This window comes from Lepisma saccharinum, chromosome 27 (genome assembly GCF_977018435.1).
Source record: "Lepisma saccharinum chromosome 27, izLepSacc3.1, whole genome shotgun sequence".
In the NCBI taxonomy this organism is placed as follows: domain Eukaryota; kingdom Metazoa; phylum Arthropoda; class Insecta; order Zygentoma; family Lepismatidae; genus Lepisma; species Lepisma saccharinum.
The window spans coordinates 4,540,472-4,563,901 of NC_139255.1; the positions used below are offsets into that span (position 1 = coordinate 4,540,472).

The following is a 23,430-nucleotide window of genomic DNA, read 5'->3' on the forward strand; positions in this document are numbered from 1 at the left end:
GCCCAGTAGAGTAATTTTAGAGCTATCCAGATTCGATCTCACAGGTGAACCCAAAAATCTCGATGTTAAACCATCATCATGTGGACGATTGTAGAATTATTTGAAACGAAGTCAGAGATCTGTGTCGATCCGTGTCAATGCTCTGACCAGGCGTCACCCAATGAAAACTGCTTGGAAGATATTGACACCCAAAGGCTATTGCTTCGAACAAGAGAGTAAGGAAGAGAAAATGAAAGACCAAGAAACAGCGAAAGCACGATGCAGTGAGGGAAAGGGTTAAAAGGGGGGCTAAATGCGGATAAAACGAAATGAGAGAGGAACAAAGAGAGACAAAAGAAACAGCGGAAGACAGGGAGAGAGTAACAGAGGATGAAACTTGGAAACAAAGAGAGAGTACGAAATATAGAAAAATGGAAAGAAAGAGACAGTAAGAAAAATATAAACTTGGACAAAGGAAGAGTAAGAAAACTAAAAACTCGGAATGAAAGAAAGAATAAGGAAGATTTAAACATGGAATGAGACTAAGAAAGAGATAAACTTGGAAAGAAAGGGATAATAACGTGAAGAGAAGGAAATAGTAAGAAAGATATAAATGTGGAAAGAAAGAGAATAAGAAAGGCAGAAACATGGAAAGAGAGTGAAAATAAGTAATGTAGAAATGGAAAGAAGTAGAGAATACAAAAGAAAGAATAAGAAGACAGAAGAAACATGGAAAGGGAGAGAAATTAAGAAGGGTAGAATTAGAAAAAGGTACAGAATAAAAAATAAAGAGAATAAGAAGACAGAAACATGGAAAAAATAAAAAATAAGAGAGGTAGAAATGGAAAGAACTAGGGAATAAAAAAGAGAGGATACGAAAGACAAACATGGAAAGAACGATAAAATAAGAAAGGTAGAAACGGAAAGAAGTAGATAATAAAAAAAGAATCTAAGAAAGACAGAAACATGGAAAGAAAAGAGAAAATAAGAAAGGTAGTAATGGAAAGAAGTAGAGAATGAACAAGAAAGTTAGAAATGGAATGAAGTACAGAATAAAAAAGAAAGAGAAAGGTAGTAGTGGAAAGAAGTAGAGAATAAGAAAGAATCGTGGAAAGAAAGAGAGAGTAATAAAGAAACGTGGAAAGAAAGATATAGTAAGAAAGACAGAAACATTGAATGAAAAATAGAAAGTAAAAATGAAAGACTTGGACAGAAAAAGAGAGCAAGACATTGACACTCGGAAAGGGCTGTTGCACCAGCGAGTTCAGTTACATACACCAGTGGAATTTTGAAATAAATATAATTATATTTATCTTACATTTGTTTGTGAATGTCGCATTCATGCTCTCTTCGGTATGCATGGATCCAATATTAACATATTATTTACCCATTTTAATACTGCTGAAAATATAATTCAAATTTGTACGCCCCTTCTACTTGAACATGATTGTTCTTATTGTGTAAGATTTGTGCTATTTTGCTGCAGAATTGCTTTTATCGCTGCAAAATTATTAAATTATTGTCATTAGTGTAGACCAGGACTGCATTTCAGTATTTACCATCATTCATCATGTCATGCACGTTCCTGGAGCCTGTTTTCTTTCGCTCATGGAAAAATGTGCTAATTTTTCTTTCCTTGCACTGAATTGAGAACACACTGGGAAGGGAAGGTCGGCAAGGACATGTCCGTCAAAAGCAGGTGGAAAAACAAATGAACAGAGAAATGATTGTCAGGCTGGAGGAGAATCACCGGCTGTTAAAACACAGTTCAACGTCACTAAAGATAAGTGTAATGCTGCAAGTATGAACGTACCATTCGCTACACCAGTGGTACTAGAATATTTTCAAACTTACTATAACACTCGTGCTGCTCTTTTTTTTGTCTAGAAATTAGTTGTATTATATCTATACAATACATCTTCTGTATCAGGGGTAGAAAAATACAGAGCGCCTGAAAATTTTCAACTGGCGATTACATTTTTGTAAATCCAGTTCCATTTTCTTTTCTTTTTTTTTTTCATATTTCGAGTTTGATTACGGAAATTTCCATTACATTTTTTTAAAATAACGAGTACAGCATGTACTTTTTTAATGTTTGTGTGTTTGACATTATCACAAATAAACATGCCATTATACGAGGACAGGCTGATAAGTACTGAGCTTTACCCAAAACAAAATTCAGCTAGGAGGCTGAAATTTGCAGGGTGTACTGGTCAATTCTTCTATATGTAATGGTTCAAAAATCGACTTTATATGATTTTAACTTCCCTTTGATTTTCAGGTTCAAAGTGAAAATGGCAGCACCTCCAGAAAAGTTGCATGACTGTTGCATGACAATGCCTCGACACACACTGCAGGTGAAACAATGGTGACACTGACCTCCTTAGGCTTTCAAGTGTTGCCCCATCAACCCTATTCGCCTGACCTAGCTCAATCTGACTATCATCAGTTCCCCATCTGAATAAACACCTAAAATATAACGATTTGGGAGTGTTCAGAAAGCAACTAATGCTGCAAATTAGTGGTTACACCAGTAGTCGGAAGATTATTTGCAGGGACTTAAGAGGCTGCAGGACAGATGTCGCAAGTGCATTGACTTCCTGGGGGACTATGTAGAATAGTGTGGCAGTTACAGCTTCCTAGCTAATTTTTAAGGCTCAATACTTATCAGCCTCACCTCGTATTTAATTGTTTACACTATTGCTAGTCGAATTTTAAAATCTTCAGCGATATGGTAGATTCGGCCATTTCTATATTAGAAAGTATTACATAGGTGTAAGCAGTTGAGGTTTCTTTAGAAAGGCCCCCTCGGCCCAAGACTTAATACCTTTCAATCCAATATTGTATTAATTAATAAATTAAAAGTTTTTAAGATCACATTTCGTAGCTTATCTTAGTTCGATTCACTGTTTCTTAGCCCGCATTTACAAATTAATTATATTCTGTTAAATCACAAGCCTTTAAATTTAAAAAAAAATATTGACAACGTCTCATTCAAATATAAACCCCTATGACAAAACTAAAATTAAAAGCGAAGAAAAGGAGGAGTATATATTAAGATGGAAGCAGAAAAAAGGAAAGTATGAAATAAGCAATAGAGAAATGGAAAATTGAAGAAGTAGCTTATGAACGAAAAAGTGAGTAAGGAAGAAAAGGAATGACCAAAAAACCGAGAAGGAAAGAAGCAAAGAAGCAAAGGCAAAAAGGGCGTAAAATAGGGTTAAAATAGAATGAGAGAGGAACAAAGGGAGAAAATATAAACAGGAAGAGATAGAGTAAAAAAGAGGAACGAGAGTAAGAAAGACAGAAACGTGGAAACGAAGGGAGGGTAAAAAAGATAGAAACTTAGAGACGAAAAACGATGGAAAAATAGAAAGAAAGAGAGAACAGGTAAGGAATAGTAAGAAAGACAGAAACGTGGAAACAAAGGGAGGGTAAAAAAGATAGAAACTTAGAGACGAAAAACGATGGAAAAATAGAAAGAAAGAGAGAACAGGAAAGGAATAGTAAGAAAGACAGAAACGTGGAAACAAAGGGAGGGTAAAAAAGATAGAAACTTAGAGACGAAAAACGATGGAAAAATAGAAAGAAAGAGAGAAGAGGAGAGGAAGAGTAAGAAAGACAGAAACGTAGAAAAAGAGAGAACAAGAACAATAGAAACATGAAAGGAGGCAGTAAGAATGAAATAAACTTGGAGAGAAAGATGGAAACGTGGAAAGTATAAGAGTAAAAATTAGAAAGTTGGAAAGAATTAGAAAATTAGAAAGGTGGAAAGAAAGAGAAAGAGAGCAAAAGAGGGATTAGAGGAAAAAAATATAATTATAGAATCCAAGCCCACCGAAACAAAACCCACCTGTAAATATTTCGTCACTCTTCACCCCACCTAAATTTGTCCTTGGCAACGCCTCTTCCGTCAGAGAATTTATTGCCCTTTGGTGCCACCTATCTCAGAGAGAAGCAATACGACTGCAGCAGTGGAATTTTCCTTGATAGTAAACCACATAGCCATATACTGTATTTATTTTAGCTACCTCTTCGCAGATAAGAATATGCTGTTAGTTTACAACGTGGTAAGTAATTGTATTTACAGAGCAATGTTTACAAATATGGTAAGCGCCGCCCAAAGGAAAGAATAAATATTTGTTAGTGTGTGGTTGTAAAATTAGGTGTGCATCTTTTTCATACAATGCTCTTCCTTCAGTTGAAACAGAGGAGGGTACGAAAGAATGCTTATGTGACCGTCTATGTCCTATTAATATGTACATGAACTCTCATTTATTATAAATTTATCTATATTCATCATTTACTTGATAAACTTTTCAGATTTATTTACCGAGTTAGAACCATCTTAAAAAATTATGTTTCACCTTCATGTCTGCATTATACATGTCAAGATTAACGGAAAATTTACACTTGTGTGTTCTAATGCTTTGCGGACCTGGTAAGTTATAATACAAAGTGCTTAATAGGCGCACAAACAGAGCAGCTGTTGTAGGCACGGGTAAAATACTGTAAATTTTACGCTAACTTGTAACTGCAAAATTACAAATGTTGTGCTCCGTAGTAAGTTGTGGTTCAGACGAAAAAGTAGCCGTTTGAATTGAAACAGTCTGGTTTTATTTTTAAAGCTGTGCTGTTTACTGCCCAATACTCTATCCTGTGTGTCTTGCAATTACTAACATGGGAAGTTTTGCGAGTGTTCGATAGCTTTACGGCCTCATCGATGGCCCAATGGTGTCGACCTCCGTTGCGAAGTGGTTAGCAGAGCGCGCTACAACGCCAGAGGTTCTGGGTTCGAGTCCCGGGTAAGGCATGGGTATTTGTGTTCGTCCAGTTGATAAGAAACAAAGAAAAATGTAAGAATTGAAAAGTGTAAAAGTGATAAAAAGAGTGAATGGTGGGGGAAACCTCCGTGTAGGGGGTATTTCATTAAAAAAAATGGTAGCGTCGTCGCCTTGTAATCAAGGGGTCCCGGGTTCGATACCCGGTGGTGGCACATAGTGGTTCGGATTCCACTTTAAACTGTAGGTCCAGTCCCGATTATCCTTACTGTGCATAAAGTGGACTTAAAACACCAAATCAATCAATCCATAGCTTTACGACGCGAAAATACAGAAATATTTTAATTTCTTATTTGATTTACTTCGTTTTTCTTCCATTTTGGCTAATCACGAATCAGTTGATGAGATGTAACTGATGAAAGAACAATCACAAACACATATGAACAGGTCACAAAAAAAGTTTCACAAAGGATTGTACAGGCGCCAGAGCCTCATTAGCCAGCAAAATGCAATAATAGGAAATAAGGCATTTTCGTTTTCCTGGACGTGGAAATGCGCTGAACGTGGTAAAACATTAAGTCTCGGCCTCGTGTTGATTTTACGACCTTTTGGCTGGATGTCATCTCAACAAGTTTTGAAAGGTCTGGTTGGTTGGTTGGTTGATTTGTTGTTTTAAGTCCACTTTATGCACAGTAAGGCTAATCGGGACTGGGCCTGCAGTTTAAAGTGGTATCCGAACCACTACGTGTCTCATCCAGGTATCGAACCCGAGTCACCTTGATTATAACGTGACGACGTTACCACTACGCCATCGTGGAGGCCCGTGAATGCTTTTTCCGACTGACAATAACATGCATTAAAAAATATTAATCAGATACTTCACTTTTCATCAGCCAGACCAACATTTTTGTTGTTGTGAACATATTTAATTTATTTTACATTGATTTCCTTAATAGAAGAGCTGTTTTAAACAAATTTTAATATTTGTAGTGCCTCCTTCCTGGATTCAGCACTTATTTTGGTGCGGGCATGCATAGCGTGGGTTCGACCGCGGGGCTCAGTTGTCGGTAGAACAAATTGTATGAAAGAAAGGAAATGCTTAATTTATCTTGTAATTGACGATGCGTTGGTTAAGTTTTGAACAAGGATTTAATAATAAATAAAAGGTTTAATTTGAAGTACATAAAATTAACATGTTGAAGATAATATATATGTAAAATGACAGTTCAGCATTAATATTTATTTCAATTTCAATGTTCTTGACAATTTATCAAAACGTCACTGGAAAGTTCATTCCCTCAATGTTTTAATTTGGTAGTTCAAGACAATGTTCACTTTACAATTATATGTCCCTCGCTTAACACTTGAAACTCGATGAAAAGTTCATTTTTGTTATGTAATTTAGAAATATTGGATTAAAAGCGGGGTCTTACAGCGTCCAGTCCCGTGAGATCTAGACAGCAGTTAGCCGCCGACTTCGTTCAATGTAGAAAATATTCAAATATTCAAACATAAAATATACAATGGCCGTATCTATCCGACTCAACTCTGATACGCCTTGTTTATTTTGGCCGTATGTAATATTTTATTTGTTTTCTGTTAATTTCACAGAAATCTGTTTGATTTATTTGTTAGTTTCAATACTGTTGTTTGTGTTGATTTAAATTTATAATTTTTGCTGTATATTTGTTACACGCAATATCGGAAGCGGAAATCATTTCCGGTTTATAAACATTTGTAGAACTGTCTAATCTTTTATTGATTCCGTTGCCGGGACAACAGTGTGTGAAAAGGAAAAAGTAACTTGAGTTACGTGAGATGATGTTAATTTTGTGAAAAACACTGTTATAAAGGAAAAGCCGCAGCATACGAACTAACCGATCATTGATTAGATGTAGATATCCTAGACCAAAGAAAGGCAAAATGCTGGATAATAAATCTTTTCTCGAGCAAGGCCTCATCTCCAGGAAGCTAATGAGAAAATATAATGCAGCTTCTCCAAGGCCTGAACATTACCAAGCTCCTTCAACACCTCAAAGCAGGTTTACAAAAGTTGACAACTGCCACAAACATGACAAGCAAGTTTACGATTTGCATTGAGACAATCTTCGCCATGTACGAAGATGGATGTTTCTAAGACTGCAATCAAGAGGCAACTGAAGATGTTATCCAGGAATGCCGACGGCATCAAGGATCAACGGCCACTATTTAAACATTTAATACAACAGAATCAGATAGATGTAGCCCTCCAATGTGAAACCCATCTCAAACCATTCAACAATTGGAATATTCCTAATTATTCTGTTCACCGTCTAGACAGAGTGCACGAATGAAAAGGAGGAGTCAGCATCGTACTGAAGAAAGATTCTCCTACACAGCAAGTACAGATGCCACCACTCCAATCAATAGAAGCCATAGCTCTCAAAATCTTGCCACCAGGGAAATCACTCATCATAGTGGCAGCGTACAAGAGACCACGCCTTCCACTAGCCGTAGCTGACTTACAAGTCCTGTCGAACCTAGTAAGGTTGCCAGTTTATTCTGCTTCTTCTGTAAGATTGGACAAGTGTGGGCATTGTTATTTTCGGAGGGAAATATAAAGCCAATAATATTCGCCACACAAAGTAATGCGGCCCGATGCGAGGGAAACAACGGAAGCAGAAAATTTTATACTTTGGTTTTGATGTACAATTTTGTCCGGGGGGCGTAGATTTCCTCCGGGGGTGCTGAAAGAAACACTGGATACCTGGTGGTTCGGATCCCACTTTAAACTGTAGGTCCTGTCCAGATTAGCCTTACTGTTCATAAAGTAAATTTAAAACACCAACTCAATCAATCAATTATTATTTTAGTTTTGTTTTAATTCCACTTTATGCACAGATAAGCTAATCGGGACTGGGCCTACAGTTTAAAGTGAGATCCGAACCACTATTTGCCTCCACTGGGTATGGAACCCGAGACCCCTTGATTATAAGGCGACGACCACTACGTCATCGGGGAAACCTTATTAATATTATTACTATTATTATTATAATGAGGGAATTAGGTAACACACATACCAACATACAGGGATGCGGGGATGCCGGGGATACAGAATTTAGTTGCCCCATATTTACTTTCCAAAACAATGACATTTAGTGCATAAATACGCTATGCGAGCCAATCTATTGAATTTTAGTTACATTTCTTCACCAGATAACGCATGCCATGCAAAAATCAGATAAAATTTTCCTACAGAAATAAGTTTTGGCCGTTAACAAATCAAATTATTTATTAAGAATTTATATTCACACTGGACAACCCAAACTATGATACTATATACACATGCAACAAGCTTTCATGCACACATATCGTCTGGACCCGATATATACTTGTAAGTTAACGTACCAATTGATTGTTAGCTGTTGTAGTGAAGCTATGAATGTGCTCTAACGTAACTATAGAAACTACAATAGTTCCAACTGCTCATCTTTACTTTCCGTCGGGACAAAGACTACTAAACGAGAAATATGAGGTACATCAAAGATTAAGAAAATCTCTTAGCAAGAAATGGAAATAGTGATAATTTCGTAAATCTCGATTACGGAATGTACAATTTTATGTAGTTATATTCACTATTAAGAGAACGATATACTCATTTTATTGTTGGTATATATTTCCTTGGAGTGTAAGGCTGGCTTTAGACGAAACCAACATTTTTGCTAGCATAAATGCTATGTAAATGATTCCAAAAATCTTATAGCACATTGTACTTTGCACGCAAGCATTTCGTGTAACTATTCGGCTAGCTTTTGCGATTACAATGTATAACATATACAGCATGAAAGGCACGTTGAGTTACACCATCTATGCTGAGTGCACTGTGTTTACATTTGAAACAACTAAAATATTCTTCCATATGTGTACAGTAAACTTTGTAAAGTAAGTATTTAAACAGCGCCATTGCTTTGTACCTAATAACGTCTTATACGAAACGTTATTCCTCTTCATTGAATAATTATCGGCTTTTAAAAATGGGAAGTGATGCATTGTTTACATCTCACGCGGCCGCCATTACAACTTCACTCGTGACCTAGAGGTCGCTTCTGATTGGTTATCTGAAATGCCATAAGATTTCTGACTTTACACCGTAGCATTTTGGTCATGGCGTAAATGTTAAGAAAAATGCTAAGGAAAATGCTTTCGTCTAATGCGGTCATTAAGCGCTGAAATTTGAACCTCCCTTCTTCGTACTCCACCCTGGAAACTGAACTCTTGCCTTCTAACGAGGCTTTGGTGTGTGGACACATAGGCAAACCCTGCCAGTTTAGTCGATGTTCAGTTTCAGTCTTTTGACTTTGCCTCAGAATATTTTTTTTTGGTTTGAGCCTTAGTCATGTCATTTTTATCTGGCGTGTTGTTCCATCTTCTTGTCACTGTCACAAGATTAAGAGTTGTGTCTCATTTCTGAGGGAAATATTTTGTTTCTGTTGATCTAGACTTTGCGGAGTGGTAATTTTATATAATTTGTTCTTTCCTTTATTGTAGCCTAAGTAGTTTATAAAATTCGTCTGTGTGGCTCTTCTTGTCCGATGAGGTTGACTGTTGGGTTGGGATGTGTGATTGGAAACTCCAAAACTTGATCCTCTGCCGTTGCATGCATTCGAATAAGTTTTATTGCCGGCCCCCGTGATGGAATGGTTAGCACATCGCGCTACGACGTCAGGGGTCCTGGGTTTGAATCCCGGCCTGGGCATGGATGTTTGAGAGTGTCCATTCATCAATTTCATCATATCATCACTCATCCCCATCTTCGCAAATTAGCCAAATGTGGCACAAGAAGCGAAGTAAAACATAGCAAATCAATCAATCGAATGAGGTTTCTACGTCGAGATCCTCATACAGATTTTGAATGGATCCAAGGCGACAAAGGCATACGATGAGAAGTTTCTCATCAAAATCCAGTTTTTTCTATCGAGTATCGAAGCCCTTCATTAGAAGGAGACGATGATATACCACTCAGCCACCGAGAGACCGTGAGCGTTAGTTGCAGGTATACTGATAGAGCAACTCTTAAAGCTTTTTATTATTATTATTTATTTTTCTTTTCAGCTTGTTCACTGTCGTAACATCAGCAGGCCAGTGGTCGCAAACGGCTGCATCTCAGATTGAGAAAGCTCTCTGTGTCATGGAAGGTGCAAGAACAGATTCCGCAATAGCTGAGATCTTTAAATGTTACATGTAGACGTCTCGTCAATATCCTCAAATACCTTGGGTTGTGGAATTTCAAGTTGGGCTCTGCTTCATTATGTTGATTTCTTGGGGCAATGATTTTCGAATCCGTTCCTAACATTCTTCTAACGTTGATGGCCTTCCACTGTTCTTCCCTTTACTAATTCAGGTCTCGTTGAATCTTCAGTCGATGACACAGAAAAACATATTATTATTTCAGTTATTTCTTCATTTACCTCTTATCTGTGACGAATGAGTAAAATAAACAGATATTCTCCAACAATCCACCCTTTACATTGTTTTCTAACTTCGCGATCACTTGCCATTGCCAAAGTCCAGAAGCTTCACGCGTGAAAGTTTGTTTGGATACATACATCCGGGAAACTGACTCTGGTGATGTCACGCTTAGCCAGTTCATTTCCTCCACAGGGTTGAAATTTAGCAGCGCCATCTCTTGTTGAATGTTCGTCAAGAAGTGAAAGCAAAAGTGCAGGTGGCGCCTATCAACGGACGACACTGAAACTTCTTGCAGAGAGTAATTCACAGCGAGGATGATTTATTTCCTGCCTCGGTTCAATATATAAGTATAATTAGAGTGACCATAATATTTTGACCCTAAAACGGAGCATCCCAAGGAAAAGTTTGCCCCCTCCCTTTCCTGAAAAATCGGTTACGCCTAATTATAAAATTATTGTCATTATTAACCTATTCTTATTATTTAAAAGGATTGATCACATACATGATGCATCATAAACAATAAATGAAATATCATCTCCCATGTCAAAAGGTGTTAATTATTATAATCTCGGTATGACCTACATATCGTCTCTCGTTCATTCTGATCAACCATTATGGGGAAGTTGAAAAATGCCAGGAGTATTTAGTAGAAGAACTATCTTTTTGAGAGCAGCTATATTCTTCATTAATCGTTTATAAATCTCCCCGAAAACCTTATCCCACATATCAGACACTCAACTTAGATTCTTGTTTCTGAGTTTGTGTCAAGACGCAGGAAATTTATTCATTTATTTATTTATTTTGCAATTCCGTAATGAAACTGTATGCTCTACAAATAACGGAAGACGCACAAAACAATATACCTTTTTAGCATGAAATGTCTCTCAAATTTAGACTTGGTTTTCAAGATAACTCCTACAGTTTATAAAACGGGACAAATAGTGTTTTTTTTTAATAATTTCGACGGGACGACCGGGACGCGTATTTCACATATGCACATTGAAATAGAGATTGGAGGCGTGGCTTGTAATGGAGAAGTTTCTGGTTGGTTGGTCTATTTTTTCTTTATTGAGCACTTCTATGGCGTGCCTAACAATTAACTACAGGCTTGAACTTGTTCAATGATGTAAACCACTTATATTTTCCTTTTCCATCTATTTTCTACTTTTTATACATTGCTTTGATCCTTTCTACATCTTCTATTGTAGTTCACTTTCACTAAATCCATACTTATCCTCCCCAGCGATTTATTTATATTCTTTCACCTTGTGCTGCCATCTACTTTTCGTTTTTGAAACTCCTCTCTTTTCATCTTGTGTTGTTTCCAGTATGTAATATCTGGTTTGTAACAACTTTTTACAAAACAAATAGCAGCGCGCTTATATAGTCGAAATTAAGGTTTTGGCGCTACTCAAGGTTTTGACAGTTTTTTAAAGTAGGAATTAAAAATGCTCCTTGTTTGCATCTGACGAAAAGCGGAAAATGACCCAATATATTAAATAATTGTATAAGAATTTTCATCGAACGCAACATTTTAAAAATTATTGCGTCTTTTATTTCCAATAAGAAAGTCTATTCGCTTTTCGAGTATTATTACTATCCGATTGCGTTGTATTTTTCCCACTAGATGGTTCTGCTTGTAGTCTGTGGTTTACAGAAAGTGTTCACACAAGTCAATGAAATAAATGCCAGTGTTCTATCCTCTATCATTATTATTATTATTATTATTATTATTATTATTAATGCCTTGTTTTAAATGGCGGAGTTAAGGCCGTACAAAGCCTTTTCTTCCACTCAACCATACATTTAAAATTATACATTATTATATTATGCACAAAGTACACTAAGTCTTTTCACATAGGTCCACACACACACATTATACTCATACACACAAGTCTTAAAGCCCTGAATATAACACACAAAATACAAAATATATAATACACAAAAAACTAAATATGGAATGAAAGAATGCAAAATTTAAAATTGTATTTAAGTAACTGCAAGGTATTTTAAGAATTCGTTCACTTGCACATGCTTTTTAGTCTGCTTGACAGGGGAAGATCTAACGACTACTCTGAAGAGAGTGGCGAACACGTCTGCTAAAGGAACCGACGGAGCTTACTGTTCTAGTGCTTTCTGGCAACTGATTCCATAGTCTTACAGCCGATACGGAGAAAGAGTTGGAGAAGAAGTTTGATCTGTGGACGGGGATAGAGAGAACTGAGGAGCTGCGTGATCTGGTGTCGCGATCGTGAAATTCGTGAAGAAATTGGAAGCGAGAGAGGAGATAGGAAGGTGACTTGAGGTTCAGAACTTTGTAAAGTAAAATCAGAGTGTGCAGCGTTCGTCTTTCTTGCATACGCAGCCACCCCAATTTGAGAAAATAAGGTGATAGGTGGTCCCAATATTTTAAATTAAAAATGTATCGTACGCAGGCATTTTGAACACTCTGCAGACGTCTAGCTGACTCACCTGTTAAGCCGGAATACGCTACGTCACAATAATCTAAATGGCATAAAACTAGGGACTGACATAGTTTGGCCTTGATAGAGGTGGGGAGGAACTTGCCCATGCGTCTTATAGAATACAGAGATGCAAAGGCTTTTCTACACGCCGAACTTGTGTGATGTGACCATGATAAATTTCCGTCTAATACAATTCCCAGATCTTTAACAGTTTGGTTAAATAGAATGTGAGTCGAATCTACAAGAATGGAAGGCAGAATGTTAAGATCTACGTAACGTTTCAGTTTATCGGAAGCAATCAAAATTGCTTGTGTTTTATTAGGGTTAATATACATGCCATTGTCTAGCGACCAGTTAACAATCCTCTCTATATCTTCATTAACCTTGGAAATACAATCTCTTAACATTACTGGGGGTGCAGAATAGTACAACTGGAGGTCATCGGCATACAGGTGATAACGGCAGTGTTTCACGATATTTGGCAGGTCATTAATGTATAAAGAAAATAATAAAGGGCCGAGTACACTTCCTTGCGGAACGCCACAAGTGATATCAGATAGTGCCGAGCACTTGCCATCATAAACCACCCTTTGTTTACGTCCAGTTAAGTAGGATTTGACCCAGTCGGTTGCAGAGGTGGTGAAATTAAAAAATGATTTTAGCTTGGAAACGAGAATATCATGGTCGAGTAACTGGAAAGCTTTTGTGTAGTCCAATAAAACTAAAACTGTCGCCTGTCTGCAGTCCATAGCTTGTCTGACGTCGTCGGTTATGTGAGTCATGGCGGTGCTAGTGCTGTGATTAGGTCTAAATCCCGACTGAAACGGAGCCAGAACTTCATTTGCATGTCGGCTGATTTGGTCGTGAGCAATGTATTCTAATGCTTTCGATAGAGCGGGAAGAATACTGATAGGTCGGAAATTGTCAACGGAAGTGGCGGGGTCAGTCTTGGCGAGAGGAAGAACGTGTGCTATTTTCCACTTATCTGGAAAAATACCAGAGCGCAGAGAAAGATTAAAAATGTCAGTGATGTATGGCAATACATGAGGTAAAATCATCTTTATTAGTCGCAATGGGAGGTTGTCGGCTCCTTCAGAACCAGATTTGATCCGACCGATAGCAGTTGCAACTTGGAACTCATAGACTGGGTTAAAATTGAACTCTATCGTTTCTGTTTTATGGTTTGCTATAGCTCTAATAGTAACATTTTTAGCATCGTTATTCATTGAATTAGAGAGAGAGAAATGTGTATTTAATTCATCAAGGGACGAAGCAGTCTGCTAGCCAATAGGGAGCATTCATACACAAACCACGCCCACAATCTCTATTTCAATGTGCACATGTGAAATACGCGACCGGGACACGCCTCTGAAACGAGACTGTCCCGGTCAATGCAACAATGAGACTGCAACCTTTCTTTACGAACTCTGTTCTTGCAAATTCCATGACAGATAAAGCTTCCTCAGCTGAGCACTACTAAATTCGTAGCCCTTGTACAAATTATTTTAGTCAAAGTCAAAAAGTAATCATAAAATCTCAAAACTGAAGATCCAAATCTTTCTTTTCTTGCACAGCGAGGCACAGACAAGGAGAAAGCTAGAAGAGTTCTTTTTCGGAAGGAAGCCACAGGAAACATACCATCCGCAATGGATGCTGCCCTTGGAACCTAACCACGTTCTGATGATAAAGACTAATCCATCTATTAAGAAATCAAAGAGTTCAAGTAGGTGCATTTATTAGCATCATTACACACAGTAATCTTGATCGGGCCATCGTGGAGGCCCGTCACAAAGTAATCTTAATAGAATGTTTACAGCAGTATTGTATGTTTCTTTTCAGCCAAAAAATGGCAAATATGAAGACTAAAATTGGTAAACGCTGTAAGTGCCACATAATTCAAACACCGTTTTCCACGTTAAACTGTGAAATGTGCCATGCTTGATAATGTGCTAAACGTGAAATGTGGCTGGTAGCCCTCTAAGTAGTTGAAAGGGCGTGTAAAGAGGTTACTAGTGTGCACGTTCTTACGGGCTGATGTGCGGAACGTTGCGATTTCCCAACAGTTTCGCTTTTGACACTTACAACGTTTACCACTTTTAGGCCTCAATTTTGTACAGGGCTAGGATTTTTCTGCCCTAAAAATCACCAAGGTGTGCAAAATTAAAATGCACTAATGACCTAAAATTTCTATAAATATACCCTGAACAAAAATATGCCTTAACAATTATATATACTAAGTAATAAATTGTTTTCTTCTTAGGTTAAATATTTATGGACGATTATACAGTGTGTACCTAAATTCCCATTACAGACTTTGAGGGCTTGTAGTGGGGACCAAAACGGTTAAGTTTTGCATAGGAACTCATGTCCGGAAACGTACCGTTTCCCCGCTACAAGTAAAACAGCACCACAACAGACGTTGCACTCTAACGCCTTTTAGGCGCCAATGACCAGGGTATACGTACGTTGGCCTTCACGTTTGCTGGACTTGACTCCGCTCGATTATTTCCTGTGGGGCCACATGAAGAGCCTGATTTTCGAGACCCCGGTGGAATCAGAGGAAGACGTGCTGGGGCGGGTTATGGCAGCGGCGGATGTTGGACTAGCAGGTGTTTGTGATCGTGTGTACCAGAACATGATACGTAGGTACGGTGTTTGTGTTGAAGTCAATGGTCGCCACATCGAGCTCTTCTTGTAAGTGGACGCTGCAGCTATGCAAAAACAACGTACAATAGGCAGCAGAAGTGGGAGTGTTCAAAGTCTGTTGTGGTGGTGTTTTACTTGTAGCGGGGAAACGGTACGTTTCCGGACATGAGTTCCTATTTAAAACTTAACCGTTTTGGTCCCCACTACAAGCCGTCAAAAGTCTGTAATGGGAATTTAGATACACCCTGTATAAAAAAATGAAGGAAAAACATGGTAAAGGTAAAAAAGGTAAATCCCCTCACATTCTCGATCTCGGCCATTTTGGAGGTAATGTGATCAGTATCACCCTCCGGCCGCCTTTACCCCCGAGGGTTGTCCCCTTTGTTTTGAGGCTGGGTGAGTCCCAGAGCCGCTTTATACGGGGACATGGCCGGAATAATTCCGACCTTAGATCAGCCATCCCCGGATCTCCCGCGTGGAAGACAGACACTCTCCACCGACAAGATCATCGCGGATGTTGGGATATTTCCACACACTTTTTTAAGATTCACTCTATGAACAATGGGTTGTAATGTACAGGGTTGACTAAAATCACTCCAGGGTATTGACAGTATTATTATTGTGAAAGAAAATGCTGTATTCATTGTAGAAACTGTACTGAACTGAACAAGCTGAACTAAAGAGTGAAATAAGTAGGGAGACAAATTTATGGTAAATAAAAACTGAGGAGAGCGGTAAATAAAATGTTAGATCAGCGGTATATACCAGCGGTGGAAAAAAACAAAACAGACTAATCTTATCGCTGCTACAGCTAGCAAGTTCAATGAAACTGGAAGTTGAGTAGACATTCGGGGGAAGAAAGGAATGCAGCTTGACAGGGAGCGAAGTTTTCGAACTGAGATTATGTGCATATGAAATCCCAATTTGAAATCCCAATTTGCAGCGTCTTCCTGATGTGATCGAAGATAAAACGTTCATCAGCTGCAAGTGGTAGGAAACTTTAGGTAAACGTTTCGTTACAAATCAACAGTTTGCGCGCACAACCTCGATTGTCGCTTTTTGCGTGTTTTCTACTTAATTTGATGATATTTCACGGTTATTTCGCGAAAAAGCATTCATTTCGTGGAAAAGCATACATTTCGCAGTACTTCGCGAATAAAACTCATGCATATTTCATCATTGGGGGTGTAGTTAAGTCCAGAATGTTCAAAATTGCATCTTTTTTTCACATTTCACGATTTCGCGCATAGCGAAAATTCAATGTCCCTAGAAATAAGACATGATAAATGTCAGTCCATCTTATAACTGCAACATTCAGATGGCCCTCTATCGGAAAACCTGATTCCAAACCAGAGTATTGGAAATGGCTGACCTCTATCGGAAAACGGGCGAATTATTACCACAGCTTTTTACGTCAATTTCACTTGCGAATAATACGTCATTGCACTATAAATAGATTTCGATCTTGACTATTGACCCACGGTGTACAATGAATACTCTGTGCAAATATCCGAGAGCTATTGTCAGTCAACATAGCTTTGAGCGTAGAAAAGCTTCTTTCTTTATTCTACTAACACGAGAGGAAGTAGCTACACACTGTCTCGAGAATCTGTGGAGTAAGGCCACGCATAACGGCAGAGAAGGGGAGAAAGCTAGTGGGCAGAGCAAAGCAGTGCACTACTGCAAACGACTGGTAACTGCAGCTGTTCCCCTCCACGCACTCACTTCGCCTCTCACACGCCATCTCGAGACTTGCGCAGAGACTTGTTTTTGTTCGTTCGCTCCAGAGGGAAAATGGGCACGTGGAGAATATGGGTACACGTAAGGTTTTTACGTCACAGCACCAGCTGTGTGTGATGAAAAATCTACTGCAGGTTGGCAACATCAGTGGAGACCAAGTTGTCGTCTGTGTTGGTTGTCACGTCGCAGCTGAAAACAAGGAAGATTGTGTGCCTGTTGAAAGGTAAGTCAAAAATTCACGTGATGTTATTTTAGAGTAGTTGGAGTTAAGATCTGAGCAGAGCATAACGTAAAATAGCGGGAAACTGACATAGCAACAACGAAACTACAACAAAGGAGCATGCAATGCAAATGGCATCACGCGGTGTCCCGCTTTGTGAATGCAGTAGTACAAACTTACGTAAAACGTTGCAAGTTGTGGAAATATGAGCACAGAAAGTCGGGGTAAAATGGGCATAGGAATTCTGATAAGGGGAAGATGGGCATTTCATAAACAAATAATTCAGAGACATGGAATATATTTCCAAACCTCAGAAATTTCATTACGCTGTAAAGAAAAACTGCATCCTATGATATGTTGCTGCTTATAGTATAGATTCTGTATGAATCGTTTGAATTGAAAACTTTAAAACATCTACAATCATTGTACTGTGGACTGCTAACGGAAGTGTATAGAAATGCTATCTCGCTCGCGGTGAGCAGATTGGTATCAAACATACGTACCATAGATAATTGTAGTCTTCCTTTGCTGTTTCTTCATCCTAGTGACCTCCTGGGATAGATATTTTCTTGCCCTTTCTAAGAGTTGTGTGACATTCATCCACGTATCGTGTCACTTGGTTTTGTATGTTAATCATTGTTTCATTCTTGCATTCCAGATGCCACAAACGTACAGACGAACGTCCAATAAGCAAACCTGGCAAGCAGAGCACATGGAGAACACATGATGAAAGATCCTTATTGCAGACGACACAGCCTCGTTCAACTAAGAGGATAGAACTACAACGGCCCAACCAATTCCAAGTGGAAGCTCTCAAGTGGTCGTGGAACAGAACAGTCTGTCAACAGTCCATCGTGTTCAGGATCTCCGAGGTGTGAATCTACAGTTTCTGGATCGCTCAATGACGCTGCTTCTCCTACATCTTCACATGCAGTAAGATCAAAGTGTGCAAACACGCTTGCACGCACAAGATATTCACTTCGGAAACTTGTGCGCACATTGTTACCAATTCCTGTTCTTTGCAAGCCACCTGTGACCCGAAGAAGGTAAGCAAGAGAAGCAAGGGAGCTTACCTCATCAGAAACTATTTCTGCAGTCAAAAAGAAGCGTCTCACTCATGTGTCTGCACGATCCATGGAAAGTTCAGGTACTATTCCATCTAGAGTTGCATCTAGCGGCGAAGATAGCGAGTGCCCTATATGCAAGGGTTGGTATCATTGAGACAATGAAGGTGAAGCGTGGATACGTTGTGAACACTGTTCCGTGTGGTATCATAATAATTGCGTTGGCATAGAGGAGGAGGAAGTACATTTTATCTGCACTGCTTGTCATGGGTAAAGGGCTATTTGAGACATGCAAGTTAATTTTATGATATGTATCGTATTGAAGAATCATTCAGTGTTATATCCTGACTTGCCTTTAGTGTATATTTTGTAATATTTACTTTCAAACTCATCATGCTCATATTCCCCAACAGTGTGCTCATATTACCCCACTGTTCGGGGTAAAATGGGTTTTGTAGTCGTTTTTTTTTTCTCATTTGCATGAAGAGAATTCCGCTCATGTGTGCTACTATGTATTGCGGAAAGACTGTTCTAAATTTTGCAATATGTATTTTTTCTGTATTTCAATACATCTCTGAAATATTTTAAATTTTGTCTTAAGGTAGTCATATTCCCCCCACTTACCCTACCCATCTTTTTGTTCTATAAATTTTGAATCTTTTACTTCATCTGGGCATTGATTAAATAGCATAGCCAGATATCGGGCACACCTGGTGCTGCCCTCTGACATGACCAATGTTGCCAGCACATCTCGAAATTTCGAAAAAACATACTTTTTAATGAATATGTCATAATTAAGCCCATAAATCGTCTGCAATGCATAAAATGCCTAATGATTTATCGTTCTTTTATCAATTAGATAAATACCCACAGGAACCATCGATACACATCGAAAATTATTGCAACCGACTCCCCAGTTGTCTTTCGTAACTTTTCCCGCATCCTGAATGCTGATGTATAGCATGATTTTCTTTTTCAATATTTCAAAAATATCCATACAGACAAAGTTAATTATCCAGTGTATAACCTGTTCCCTTTATCGCTGGAGCATGGCCGCACATAGCGGTAGAGAAGGGTAGGAAATCGATTGGGCAGAGGGAAGCAGTACATGCTGTTGCGAAGGCTGCCCTCCTGCACGCAATCCCGTTCACTCTCACGTGTTCATTGGTGAAGCCAATGCGTCACTACTTGTACAAAGACTTGTTTTCGTTCGGCTGCTCCAGAGATTGCTAGGACAGGGTATTAGTTTAGTATCTCTATCACTATTCGCACAAAAATTATATAGATATGTTCAAAGTTTCGGTTGCGTGACTTTTTGGACACCCTGTAGAATCTACTTTATTAACTTTATAAAGAGTGAGATTATTTCCGTAATATCTGAGGCTGTTGAGCATTTGGAGCTTCGTAGCGAGTCATAACTGCTAAGGCAACCAATCAGGTTGCCGATGACGTCATTTCAACCCAGCCCATATTGCTAACCCTCTTGTCCATGCTTTATGCTGTTGATAGGCTCGCCAGGTCAACTCATGGGATCATTGAAGATGATCAAAAATTATTCTGACCAAACGTCTTGAAAGGATAGATAAATCCTTCCCTTTGTGTCACAAAGTTACTGCCAGCCCCGTGGCGGAATGGTCGTCGACCTCCGTGGCGGAGTGGTTAGCAGAGCGCGCTACAACGCCAGGGGTTCCGGGTTCGAGTCCCGGGTAAGGCATGGGTATTTGTGTTAGTCCAGATGATAAGAAACTGAGAAACTGTAAGATTTGAAAGGTATAAAAGTAAGAAAAAGTGTGAATGGTGGGGGATACCTCCGTCTAGGGGGTATTACCTTTTTTTTTAAAAAAAAAAAAAAAGAATGGTTATCACATCGCGCTACGACACCAGGAGTCCTGGGTTCGAATCCCGGCCTGGGCATGGATATTTGTGTGTGTCCATTCATCAATATCATCACCCATCCCCATCTTCGAAAATTAGCCGAAAGTGGCACAAAAAGCGAAGTAAAATAAAGCAAATCAATCAATCACAAAGTTATTCTAGCGAAATATATATTTTTTTTTAATTTCAAGTATTTTTATGATTGAAGCACCAAACGAAATGAATTAATTAATTTGTTATTAATCTCCATTATTTTTAACTTTTCAGCTTCCCTTGTGCAGAATAAAACATGGGAGGAAGGTTTTTTACAAAGGATATTTACAAGAGTAAGAAACAAGGTAAGCAAGAACCATTGTATTTCTCGCGAAACTTCCTGAAAAATATAAAAGGGTATGATGGAATAAACGGTCAAATTAACGTGTGAAAAATGTAACATCTGAACAAATATACTAATATTCCGAAACCGACAACAACTGCGCTTTGCTGTTACCGGTTTCATAGTAAAAGTTTCTTCCTACAAATTACTTTGCTATGATGATCATGAATATTCAATCCTGTTCAATATTCAATCAATGATCATTCGTAAAATCTACTGATACCGTAAAAGCAGTGAGAGAATTTATTAGCCATGGTTACTAATATGCTTCCCCCTTTTCTCTTTCGTCATTTCATTCTTCACTTCCTTCTTATCTCCCTTCTCCTTTCTCCTCTGCCACTTCATCTATCCTTTTCTCCTTCTCTTCCTATCTTCATCCCTGATTCTCGATATTTATCTTTCTCTTCATCTATTCCGTAATTTCCTATCCTTATTCGTGTGTATCTTTCTCTTCCTCAGTTCTCTATCTTTATTCCTCTTTTTCAATAACTCTCTTGTTTTGTCTTCCCCATTGTCTATCCTTATTCCTGTTTCACTATTTTCTTCTATCTTTTCTCTCCCTGTCCTCCAATTTCCTATCTTTATTCCTGTTTCTCTATCTTTTCCTATGTTTCTCTCTCTCTCTCTCTCTGTTAATTTCCTATCTTGATTCCTTCTGTCCTCTTTGTTCTCTCATTTCATTGTTCTGTTTTTTATACTTCCTTCATTTCCTTCTCATTCTTCAAGGTTACCATTTTGTGAAATGAAAACGAGGAAGTCCTTTTTTCTTAATTTTCAGCAGGCAATTAAATGAATTAAACATCACTTCCATATACATACTATGCTTTATTCCGACTTTTCATTACAACTTTTTAATGTAACTATAATAAAATTACAGCAAAACACACAAAATGAACTGGAGCGGAGCCATTTCTGTTGGTTTCTGATATACACCGACAGTTCAACATCAATAGTGTTTCAGTATCCATTTTAGTGATGATCATACTCGCACTCAAACTATAGTGACATCTAGTGAGCATGTCATGACTTGCTATGCTTATTTGTTTTAACGTTTCACATTTTTTGCTAAGAATTTGTTCTCTCTTGTTCTCTTGTTTCTTTTCATCTCCGTTTCTTCTATTTTTATCTACCTTTGATTATTTCCGTTTTTACTTTATATCTGTACACAAGGGCGGGCGCAGGATTTTTTTCTCAAGGGGACAGTCACAAACTTTTATTATTATTATTATTATTATTATTATTATTATTATTATTATTATTACTGCTATTATTATTATTTTTATTTTTGTTATTATTATTACATTACTATTACTACTACTATTACTACTTATGTTTTTTTTTTAATTACATACATTTGTAATTTCCATATTCTGTATATCTGTATACAATTTGCATAACTGTATACTTAACATTAATTCATGTAGGACAAGAAGCTGTTTTTTACAGTTAGATAACACCACCCTGCATTTATTTTTAAAAAAACATCGGATGATTTGAAATCAATAAGTGATTCTGGAAGTATTTTGAATGCTGATCACGGAAATGACATCCATTTTTTCCCATCACGTCAGGATTCTTCACAATTTCACAATGAAAATTCTCATATTCGCCATTACATTTCATCCATTACCTAACGCATCAAACACATCAAATTAATTTATGCAAGGGAAACAAGGGAAACAAGGCTTAATGGTGTTATAATTGGACATTTTCCAAGGCTGATGAGGAACCCTGTTTTTGTATCTTGTTACTTTTGTACTTGATACAGAGTCTGAAGAAGACCTTGCTAGAAGGTTGAAACGTTACGTTTAGTTTATGTTTTTAATAAAATAAATTACTGCCTTGGTCAGCATATTTAGTTTTTCGGGAAATTTAGGTTGTTTCCAAATCAATAAGTGAATCCGAAAGTATTTTTTTAGTGCTGATCACGAAAATGACGTCCATTTTTTCCACATCACGTCAGGATTTTTCACAATCAAAATTATCATATTCGCCATTCCATTACACCTATTACAGAACGCAAGAAAATAAATTTAAACAAAGGAAATTTCGGATGTTTATAAACTAACAGGTGATTCTGTAAGTATTTTCACTGCTGATCATGCACATGATATCCATTTTCTCTCATCACGTCAGGATTTTTCACAATTTCACAATCAAAATTATCATATTCGCAATTCCATTACGTCCATTCCAGAATGCAATAAAATAAATTTAAACAAAGAAAATTTCGGATATTTACAAACCAATAGGTGATTCTGGAATTATTTTGAACGCTGATCATGCACATGACATATATTTCTTCCCATCACGTCAGGATTTTTCCCTAGATCAGAATTTTTCTCCACGTCATTAAGATCAATCAACACACTAAATTATAACATTGAGTTTTGGACATTTTGTGAAGGAGATTTTTATGATGGATTTCCAAAATGGAATTTACGTAATCAAAGTTTACGATTCTCATATCAACGTATCTTGTGAAGATGAGAGGTTGATTAAATGCTTACTATTCTATGTGCATTTATGGTTCGAAATTGGAGGATTTGTATTGTAGAAAGCCTAGATTTGACCATCAACTAAACAGAGCCATCTGTTGAGGAAATCATGGAACTACACATTTTATTGTGAAATTAAGGCAGTTAATATATTGCTATTTTCTGAAAAACTAGACGTGATGGGTAAAAATGGATTTCATTTTTGGAAACAGCATGCTGAAGTTATTCAGGGGCAACAGTAATCTGTGAGTCATCCAAACCATGCAGGCCTGTGTAATCAGTGTAAAATAGACTGTAACCTACTTCAAATAATAATAATAATAATAGTTGCTGTAACT

General features: G+C 37.8%; 1 protein-coding gene across 1 annotated transcript in view; it reads left to right on the top strand.

The window, feature by feature from the left end:
• The first annotated feature begins 8,208 nt into the window (after window positions 1-8,208).
• The window catches only part of LOC145980279 (protein EFR3 homolog A-like), a 71,618-nt gene continuing 56,396 nt past the window's right edge, over window positions 8,209-23,430 (top strand). The window contains exons 1-3 of the mRNA XM_083113290.1: window positions 8,209-8,274; window positions 14,248-14,396; window positions 20,486-20,556. Of these exons, the coding sequence (XP_082969416.1) occupies window positions 8,270-8,274; window positions 14,248-14,396; window positions 20,486-20,556 (225 nt within the window). The 5' untranslated portion in view covers window positions 8,209-8,269. The remainder of the gene's footprint in view (window positions 8,275-14,247; window positions 14,397-20,485; window positions 20,557-23,430) is intronic.